The sequence below is a fragment of the Mirounga leonina genome, unplaced genomic scaffold (assembly GCF_011800145.1).
Source record: "Mirounga leonina isolate KUSES-001 unplaced genomic scaffold, KU_Mleo_1.0 Mir_268, whole genome shotgun sequence".
Taxonomy (NCBI): Eukaryota; Metazoa; Chordata; class Mammalia; order Carnivora; family Phocidae; genus Mirounga; species Mirounga leonina.
In genome coordinates this window covers 3,427,461-3,438,502 of record NW_023270649.1, presented here as the reverse complement: position 1 = coordinate 3,438,502, position 11,042 = coordinate 3,427,461, and the positions used below count along the sequence as shown (strand labels likewise).

The window sequence follows — 11,042 nt, the reverse complement described above, 5'->3', positions numbered from 1 at the left end:
CGGTCTCTTAAACATCGACACAGAAATCCCCCCAGCCCAACACTGATCTTTCCCTGAAAAACTCCTTTTATGATTTTCCCTGAAAAACTTCTTTTAGGAAACTTGGCCACTTTGCAACCAACACGTGCACCGGAATGACAACTCAAATCTGGTCAGATTTACAGTCTCTGGTATTGTCACGTGGTGTAGATAATTTAGACTGATTGTGCCCGACAGGGTAGGGTGGCCCCATACAAACTCACAGATGAGAGAGACATTGTATTATAGGATCAGCAGGAACAGTAACCGTCATAACAATGATTTACATAACATAATCCCTCCTGCCTTGAAAAATGCTCCCCGGTGGTGCTTCTCACTTATAGGGAGACGAGCAAAGAATGAACAAGGTAGACCATGAGATACCTTTTCAAGGACCAGCGATGTGCTTTTTTATACTTGACAACCCCAAATATCCTGTGTTCTCTTGCAGGATTTTTAAGTACCGGCGACCAGGCGGCCAAAGGCAACTATGGGCTCCTCGATCAGATCCAGGCGCTACGGTGGATCGAGGAGAACGTCGGGGCCTTCGGCGGGGATCCTAAGCGAGTGACCATCTTCGGCTCGGGGGCGGGAGCCTCTTGCGTCAGCCTCTTGACCTTGTCACACTATTCAGAAGGTAAGAAGGGCATCGCCGTGCTGGTGCAAGACCCACAGGGCTGAGAAGTGAACACACACAGAGTGCATATCCCAGGTGCTGGGTGCTGGTGTTGTCCTAAGTCTCTCTTACCTCCACCGAAAATCCCCAAAAGGACACAGACTCCCTTTCTTCTAACTCCACTTTCTTTCCACGTGAACCGTATTTTGTCATCTCACTTAAATTAACAATTAGATGCCGCTTGCAACAATTGGGACAAAATGACTTCTTTAGCAAGACCAGCACTTGGCTTCTACCTTTCCGACTTTATCCAGTCAATTTTAAATTTTTTCATTTTGGTCAACTTTAAAGTCGGTCAACTTGTCATCTCAATTTGGGAAAGGTAATACAGAAGAGAAACAGCGATGTGGGTAAGGGATGCAGATTTGTACATTCGGTAAGCAACGTGGCTCATGGCCACGTGATTTTAAAACTTGCTTGTCTGGGGCGCCCGGGTGGCTCAGTCCGTTAAGAGTCTGACTCTTGATCTCAGCTCAGGTCATGATCTCAGGGTCCTGGGATCGAGCCCTGCATGGGGCTCCACGCTGGGCATACAGCCGACTTACGAGTCTCTCCCTCCCTCTCCCTCTGCCTCTCCCCCACCACCGCTAAAAAAAAAATTACGTTAAATGAAGAAAAAAAAAAATGACCCACCCTAACTCAAGGTGGCTCCCTCATGTCCATTGGTAACCTGTAGCACTGAAGGGGACCTTGAAGCTCATCTACTCCAAAACCATCATTTATAGAAAGGAAATTGAGGCTCAGAGAGGTTGCTTAACCTGCCTCGGGTCACACAGCAAGAGTCAGAGCCAGAGAAGAAACCAAGCTTCCCAGACCCCGATTCAAACCTATTTCCATCATTCCCCTTTAGCTATGAAACATCGGGGAAGAGTGGATGGTAGTCTTGATCTTCTGTACAGAATAGTCTTGCTTACGGATTCATGAATATCTGTGCCAATTCCCGGTGGCCTCTCCTAGTTGCTGTTTTATGTACCAACTGCTTTTCCACTTTGATTTTCCGTCGTGAACTTCAGACTTCCTCTGAAGGTGTTCGGCAGGCCTTAGGAAATAAAAATGTTTGGCTTGAGAAGAAATTTTAGCTGGTCACAGGCACCGAAGTGACAAGCAGACTTTCAGCATGGTGAGGAGGTTCAGAATTCACCTGTCAATAAGATGCTCAGTGCAAGAACCACAAGCAACCATCAGTCAAATCAAGGCTGACAAGGTTGTAGGTGATTTTGTAACATTAAGGAGAGCTCGAATTAGGGGCTCACACTTGTATTAACCCTTCGTTTTTACAAAAATGAAATAGTGACTAACGAGAGGGGTCATTGGTAGTATCCATTCCTACAGCATTCCAGAAAATATTTAGACTTCCCCATTTGTCAGTGGATATAATCCCAGTTCTCGAGTGAGCAAGTAGTCAGGACCGGCTTCCGTAGGAATCAAACACAGTAAACCAAATCTAATTGGAGGAAGAGCATGAATTACTTAAATCAACAGATCGGAAATGAGCAAGTTCTACGGCAAGGCTGTGCATGGGTCACGTCTCTGCAGCTTTTCGAAACAACCCAGCAATAAATAAATACCCAGACCGTCAGCCTTAGAATTGTACTTCTAGCCATGTAGACTAAAAAACGATCACCGCATGCCTGGAAAATGATGCTTTCGTGAAGATGTTCACCACGATATTAGAGCAAAGACTCAAATGAAAAGCTCCAAGATTCAAAAGACGAGAAGTTTATAAGGAACAGGTGCATTTGCTCAAAGGAACGATAATTAGCATCAAAAACAGGTGTCCAAAAGCCTGGGAAACACAATGTCAAAGCTAAACGTATATTGGACTCCGTTGTTACAAACAAAACATTGAGTGGGGAAACAGCCAAGTGGGCATGACCCCAAAATGCTGATGTAACTTGTATCTTCTGGTACGAATTATGGGTGGCATTTTTCTGGACCCATTTTTTCAAGGTTTATCAGGGATTATATTCTGTAACAAACACACACACACACACACACACACAGAGCTACATCAGTCATGGCCGATCAGTGTTATAGGAAAAAGAAAAAAAAAAAAGAACAAACCGGGTAACTTGTAGCAAAATTCTTCTAATCCTGATTTTTTTAACTTATGAAAGTCTTCACGATGGATCAAGCATCGACATCATTTCTTTCCCGGGCTTCCACACATTAACCTTGAGAGCTGAACACGCAAGTCCATAGTTGTGCATCTCCGCGAGTGTTATCAACTGTGGGAAACTGGCCCTCAAATAACTTTGATGTTGAATTGAGCAAAGCCAGATCCATTTAAAAATCTTCTGTTGGGTGTCATCTTTGGGCAATGCTCCAGTCTTTAGAATCGCATCTTCCTGATTGCAATCATGTTTTCCTCCCTTGATTGCTTGCATGACCTTAAAACTCTATGGGGCACGAACTTCTGGGCTCCCGGCTGAATTATTCTTCCAGCAACTCCCAACCCCTCAGAGCTAGATCATGTGGAATCCAAGAAAATGTCAGGAAGAGATAAGAAACAGAATACTATCATTTCATACCCCATCATCTCTTGTCCTGTAGTCGTGAAAAACAGAGGGTTTAAAAAAATTTTTTTTTTTTTTTACTGACTGACATTCATATACTAGACTGATCTGACAGGAAATTGTAAGCTACACAGAATTTTACTCATCAACTAGCCCAATTTTTATCTTTTTCCACTTCTCACCAAACACACGCTTTTAACTTGTAGCAGAATACATGACAGAAAAGTCTGGGCTTTGAATTATGTGATTTTGAGATCAGCGATTTGTTGAAAAATACATTTTCGTTGGGCAGTCAACTGAGGATTCCTTTAGGAATCGCTAATTTAATTAATATTTTAGTTGTAAAAGTTTCATGCATTTAATATATTGAGGGTGGAAATAGAAATACATGTCTGAATTTATACTCTAAAATTGATTTCAGTACAAGTTTTTTTTTTTTTCCCCATAATGAAGTGGAACCTGGTTTCTGGTTTCACCAGTGAGGCAAAACGGTCTTTGACGTCTTCTTGGCACAAAGCATACTTTTAAGGGATGGGGGAGGTGATGACTCTGTGAGGCTTTATATATAGCATCTGGGGATGGGGATGTCAACACAACATGAAACTGGGGAAGGGTAAATGGAGTGCACCTTTTTTCTTTTAACCACTGCAGCTAAATTGTGAATGCAGTTTCGTTCTCTGAGACCCTGTGTGTGTGCGTGTGCTTGCGTGTGTGTGTGTGTGTGTGTGTGTGTGTGTGTGTGTGTGTGAGAGAGTGAAGAACATCCCAGAAAACCAGTGTCCAGTGGGAGGGGGAGGGGAACAGAAAGAGATGGAAATGAGTAAAAAATCCTGAAAGACCTGAATGCCACTGTATCCAGAAATTCACATGCCCGAGAGACAATCAGAGCCTTCTTTGCCCAGTAAAAGCTGCTTTTCTATCTTTCGGGTTTTCATTTGCATGTCTACAACTTTGCACCTGCAGGTCTGTTCCAGAAGGCGATCATCCAGAGCGGGACCGCCCTGTCCAGCTGGGCAGTGAACTACCAGCCTGCCAAGTACACTCGGATATTGGCAGATAAAGTCGGCTGCAACATGCTGGATACCACGGACATGGTCGAATGTCTTCGGAATAAGAACTACAAAGAGCTCATTCAGCAGACCATCACCCCCGCCACGTACCACATTTCCTTTGGCCCCGTCATCGACGGCGATGTCATCCCGGACGACCCTCAGATCCTGATGGAGCAGGGAGAGTTCCTGAATTATGACATCATGCTGGGCGTCAACCAGGGGGAAGGCTTGAAGTTTGTGGATGGTATCGTGGACAACGAGGATGGCGTGACGCCCAACGACTTTGACTTCTCCGTGTCCAACTTTGTGGACAACCTTTATGGCTACCCAGAGGGCAAAGACACGCTGCGGGAGACCATCAAATTCATGTACACGGACTGGGCCGACAAGGAAAACCCGGAGACGCGACGGAAGACCCTGGTGGCTCTCTTCACGGACCACCAGTGGGTGGCCCCCGCCGTGGCCACAGCCGACCTCCACGCCCAGTATGGCTCTCCGACCTACTTCTACGCCTTCTATCACCACTGCCAAAGTGAAATGAAACCCAGCTGGGCGGACTCAGCCCACGGCGACGAAGTGCCCTATGTCTTTGGGATCCCCATGATCGGCCCCACGGAACTCTTCAGTTGTAACTTCTCCAAGAACGATGTCATGCTCAGCGCGGTGGTCATGACGTACTGGACCAACTTCGCCAAAACCGGGTATGTCCTTCCCACACCGGCTTCTTACTTCTCTTCTGCTCTGTCTGGTTCCTCCATACAAGTCTTGTTTCCATGACCGAATGGTACATAGGATGCCGACATGCACACGCACGCACACACAGTAACGGAGGGGGGCCTTGTAGTTTGCACACCCCCCAACTGCATCGTGTCAACCAGAGTTTTACCAGAGTTCAGAGTGCTAATAGCATCCCTAAAAAAAAGTCTGTTTCCCACCTGCCAGTTCAAGGCTGAGACATACCTGGCAATTCTACGGGATGCTGATCCCAGAATTTCAGGTCTCGGTAGGACCTTGTCTCCTTTGATAAATAATAGGGTTATTAAAATCCATGTGCCACATGGCAAATTGTGTTTATTGTGTAGCCAAGAGAATAAAGTCAATCCCATGATACATCTAGGAAATACTATGTGTGTATATACTCTTTATTAACACACATATATGTATATACATCTGTAGTGTTTCTCTACAGTTAGGAGATTTATTTCCTATATATACGTATATTTACAACATATTTATTCATGTAACTATGTCACACACATTTATTTCATAAATAAATACACATTTCATATTTGCAAATATGTGCATATATAGGAAATAAATCTATATAAATATGTATAATACACCTCAAAGGGAAACTTCGTTGGCTAAGCATAGTGGAAAATATACAAGACCCACACACGTAACAGATGTTGCCAATGTCCTCTTGAGCAGCGACTCTGCAAACAATAAGAGAAAAAGACTCCCCAACATTCCCAGTAGCTACAAACATCACAGCATCTTTTCATTTTTCTCTGGCCTGATGACAGAACTGTGGAAATTAATGAGCTATCATTCTGTTCTACCTGCGTCTCTGCTTCTCTCATTAACCTTGAGCCTCATGCACGGAATTAACATCGGAGATGCTCTCCGAGGGTTGGTGAATGTCCCCGTGGAGAGCCGGGTGTCGGAATTGGGCTCCCGCCCGGGGGCAGCCCTGCAGTGCCTGAGTCCTACGCACCTCGAGAGAGAGGATGTGGGGACGCCGCGGTTTTGCATGCTTACTTAGGGCTTTAGCGGGTGTCATTCTTTACAATGACCCCAAATATTATTGGGTGGCAAGTGGTTTCAGAACATTTTGTGGTCTCAGCAAAAGTATGGCGTGCTTAGAGAGTGGCAAGCTATTGCATGGATACCCACTTTGACCTCGGATTTGACAAGTTTGGTCTAAGAAAGGCTCACATGGAGGCGGGAGGGGCGGGGGAACAGGATAGTATACGGACGTTTGGGAGAGGTGCTTTCCTATCACCTGAAGGTTCTTTCTTCGACGAGGAGATGACTGAGGTCAAGTCCACAAGTATTTTAATATAATCCTTGTTTATTATATTATTACAATATCCTTAGGGATGCTATAACTGTGTACCACAAATGGTGTGGACTAAAACCACAAAAACTTATTGTCTCACAGTTTGGATGCTAGAAGTCCAAAATGCAGGCATTGGTGAGAACGAAGCTCCCTCTAAAACCTGCAAGGGAAGGTTTCGTGCTCCTTCCTAGTTCTTGCTGCTCTGCAGGCTCTCTTCCAGCGACATCCCTCCAACTTCTGCATCTGCATCCCGCGGCAGGCTCCCTATGTGTCTCTGTCTTTAGATGGCCATCTACTTACTAAGGCATTGGTCATATTGGCTTAGTAGTCCAACCAGCTCCATCTTATCTTGACTGATTCCATCGGCAATGACCCTATTTCCAAATAAGGCCACATTCTGAGGGACTGGGGGTTAGCATTTCAGCCTATATTAATTTGAGGGGGGAACACTTCAACCCATCTGCCCTTTTGAAGGCACGACAATGCCCAATTTTGTCATTGAACTCAGATGTGTGATGCGTCTCCTAGCAAAGGGATTTTTGCTAGAGTTGCAGAGTTGACCCACAGACCATCACACTAGCAAAGTGTCACATTCTTAAAGCAGAAAGACTCAGAAGGCCATTTCCCAAATGGTGGTCATGCCACCGGCATCCACACGTAGCATTCTTCATGTAATATCTCAACACACCATCGTTGCTTACCTTAGCTAAAACCACATACTTTTTTCCCTTACATGTTTGGAAATGAGCTTCATATGATTTTCTTAAATGAGAAGCTAGGATCATTCATCACCAGTGTAACTGAACCATTAAAAAAAATGGTAAAATCCAAACAAAGCTATTAAATTCTCGTTAGCTCCTCTCACCTTGCCAAAGGCTCTGAGGCTGATGCTCTCACGCTGTTTAAAAAAGAAAGAAAAAAAGATAAAGGAAATTGATCAATGTCACAAGATGGGAAAGAGCTCCTAACACCAAATGGACCTTTTCACCAAGACCTATCAAAGACTGAGCCAGGATTAAAAATACCACAACGTTCTCTTATTGGGTGCTTTTTCATGCCCACCATGCCTGAGATTCTATTGGATGCCGATTCCGGAATTTCAAGTCTCCGTGCCTAGCGCCTTATTTGGAAATAGGGTCATTGCAGATAGAATCAGTCAAGATAAGATGGAGCAGGTTGGACTTCTAAGCCAATATGAACGATGCCTTCATAAGAAGATGGATGGCCATCTAAAGACACAGGCACATGGGGAGGTTGCCATGGGATGCAGATGCAGAAACTAGAGGGACATGAACTTCCTCTAATGTGAAATGCAAAGCACCATTTTCCAGAGTAAGTAACTAGGGGATAACATTTGCATAGCCGCTGGTTTAACAAGAAAACAGAGGATCGAGTAGACGCGCAGTCTGCTGATTTAGGTACTTGTCAATATGTGGCAAGGTCTTACGAGGTAGTTGTTAGTTATTTATTTAAATAGGGCGGTGGTACACCAAGGTCTGTGGAGAGGAGTATTTCCTTGTCCCCAGGGGGCTGCTTGAGGGGTACAAAGGAAGATGAGCCAAAATGGCGCCTGTAAGGGAACAGCGTAGGATAAACCATATCTGATGCCACTGGACTCAGGCCATGACCCACAGACCATGACAGAAGACACAGAGTACCATCAACTGCTCCTGTAAGCACTAGAGACACTGGATTATAGGAGTATCTCACCATCTGTCCATCACAACACGTTGCTACGGGGACAGGAATATATGGCATCAAGACGTGCATCCCCATGATCATTTGGTGTTGCTTCCAATCTTCTGCACCTTACCGACAGCACGCTGGTGTTCCTTATTGCTCATACGTCAGGCGAGGTGAATGTATGCTGGTGCTTCTTCATGTACAACCCAAAACTCACAGGTGTGACCTTCTGTCTAGGTTTCGATGTCTATATTCCATAGTTTGTTTGTTGTTAAGCGTGGGAAAGTAATGTTGGGAATATGCTTGTAGGAGGCAGAGAGGAAGGAGAGAGGAGAGTTCCTTGTAGCTAGGAGGGTGTTTCCGTGACCCAGCTTAGAAGACACACCCAAAACAGTGCTGGAAAAACAACAGCGTAGGCCAAAACATGTACTAGTCTACAAAAAAAGCCGACGTGGAAAGTTTTGATTAAAGAGAAGTAAGGTCAAGGAAAAACTAAAACAAATTCCAAGGCTTACAGAGGATGAGGAAGAATTGAAATCTGTGCACCTAAAATCCCTTTGGGAATATGAGACCTGACTGGCCCATAGAATCCAGGTGCTCATGGGCCAAACACCAATTTGGTTTGAGTTCTTTGTGGGAAGAAGTGCCAGTCAAGGGAACACCAAGGAAGACCCAATCTCTCTAGAACACGTTGCAACAAATAGCACTTTCCACAAAACCAAATGATGCCTTGTCCATCGAAGGGCTTCCTTGAATGGTATCAGAGTTGAGAGAATGGAAACATAGTTCTGAGACGGCCAATGCAACCAACACAGATTTCCATTTTTTGATTTGTTCTCAGGACACTGGTGTAGGCCTGCATCAGAGGCCATGACTCTCGATTGTGTTGGTTATGCTGTGATGAATTTGTATTCAACCTTTGCGAAAAAGTGAGAGGTGCTTAGGGTGGATGGCTTAGGGAGAGCTGTAGCCTATGTCTGGTCTTAAAATGACCAGCTGCTACATTATGTTAGGTGTGAGAAGGACCTTATACCATCAAAAAGAGCCTCTCAGAGAGCTTACTGATATTTTTAAAGAAATCATAATACCTATCTCTAGCAAATAAAATGGATCACAAGAGCTTAGAAATGCACTTGACTATTCTCTGCCAAATGATGTCTCCAACTACAACAGGTGGAAATGTGTGTTTCAGGTGCTGGGAAATGTAGATGCAGATACGCATTGAGGTCTTTACTAGGGAGAGAAGATACGTCCGTTTCTTTCTATCCTTAATCATTATGACCTTTAATTTTCCTCATGGAAATTAAAACATGTTGCCTGCGGAAGTCAAGTTTAAAAAAGCAAGACACCGATATCCCACTTAGAGGTCTTGCTGTCTTTGGAGTCTTTGACAAGGAAAATGATGGACTTTCGTGAGCTCTGTGAGTTTATCTTGGGTTAAGGCTTCTGACTGTGCATCTCCAAGAACTTTAATGGATAGATTGTATCAGGCTAAATCTTACTTATCTGGATTTTCAAAATCCTCTGCTCTATTCTTTGAGAACAAAATAAATGTGTTTCTTTACCTTTCAGATGCACACCAAATTTCATCAAAAATAGCCCAACATCCAACATGAACAGAATGCTCTCTTTCCTCAATGCCCTCTGCTTAATAAAAGGTCCACACAGCTAATAGACCCAATTCAGTGAAATCAGATCAATGGACAAATAGTAGGAATTCTCACCACCTTTCCTTGCTTTTAGAACAATAAAAATCGATGACAAATGTTCCCGTGGCAGATTCCAATTAAATAGGAATTTTTTCAAAAACTTATTCCAGAAGACTCAAATAAAAGAAACATGAGGTACTACATTGAAGCCAACATTTTAAAAAGAAGAGATAAAACGTTTATTTTTAAATATACTAATGCTTATAAATGAACACATAAGAAAACTCATGGCAATAGGACTTATAATTTTATGTTTTATTTTCTTAATCCCATTAGTAAAATGGAAGCACTGCAGTGAGTGTGTAGTTAAAAGGTAAAAGTTCTTTTTCTTGTATACCACATGTATAATTATATCTATATGTCATATAGATAGATACCTATATATGTACATTTTATGCAGCATATACTATGGTATACAATATGCTTTCATACAGTATATACTATAGAGTATACTTTTATATGGCATATACTATAATATACAGTATACCAAATATACTGTGGTATAGAATATATACTATATGTACTGTATAGTACACTGTATATACTGTGGTATACAATACATACTATATATATAGTACATAATATGCTAGGGTATAATTTTATACAATGTATACTATACATAGTATATACGCTGTGATATCCAATCAATACTATATACAGTATATAGTATACCGTATATAGTATATGCTCTATACTATACACAGTATATAACATACTGTAGTATACAGTATACTTTTATACAATGTAAACCATAGACAGTATATAATATACTGCATATGCTATGGTTTATAACATTGCAATATACAAATATACCATATATACTGAGGTATAGAACATATATACACTATATATTATACTGTATATACTGATACAATGTATACCATAGACAGTATATAATATACTGCATATGCTATGGTTTATAACATTGCAATATACAAATACAGTAGACCATATATACTGTGGTATACAGTAAATACTATGTACAGTGTATGGCATACCATATATACCGTGGTGTCCAGTATACTATAGACAGTATAGAATATATTGTATATATTATGATTTGTAATATATACAATATATAAATACAGTATACCGTATGTACTGTGGTATATAGTAAATACTATGTACAGTATACAGTGTACCTTATATACTGTGATGTACAGTATACTTTTATACAGTGTATACTACAGACAGTATATAATATACTGCATATGCTATGATTTATAATATATGCAATATACAAATATAGTATACCGTATATCCTGTGGTATACAGTAAATACCATGTACAGTGTATAGTATACCGTATATCCTGTGGTATACAGTA

At 42.2% G+C, this 11,042-nt stretch overlaps 1 protein-coding gene across 1 annotated transcript in view; it reads left to right on the top strand.

Annotated features, from left to right (window-relative positions):
* Nucleotides 1-379: 379 nt before the first annotated feature.
* Nucleotides 380-11,042, top strand: part of NLGN4X (neuroligin 4 X-linked) — a 14,938-nt gene continuing 4,275 nt past the window's right edge. The window contains exons 1-2 of the mRNA XM_035029673.1: nt 380-655; nt 4,174-4,963. Of these exons, the coding sequence (XP_034885564.1) occupies nt 394-655; nt 4,174-4,963 (1,052 nt within the window). The 5' untranslated portion in view covers nt 380-393. The remainder of the gene's footprint in view (nt 656-4,173; nt 4,964-11,042) is intronic.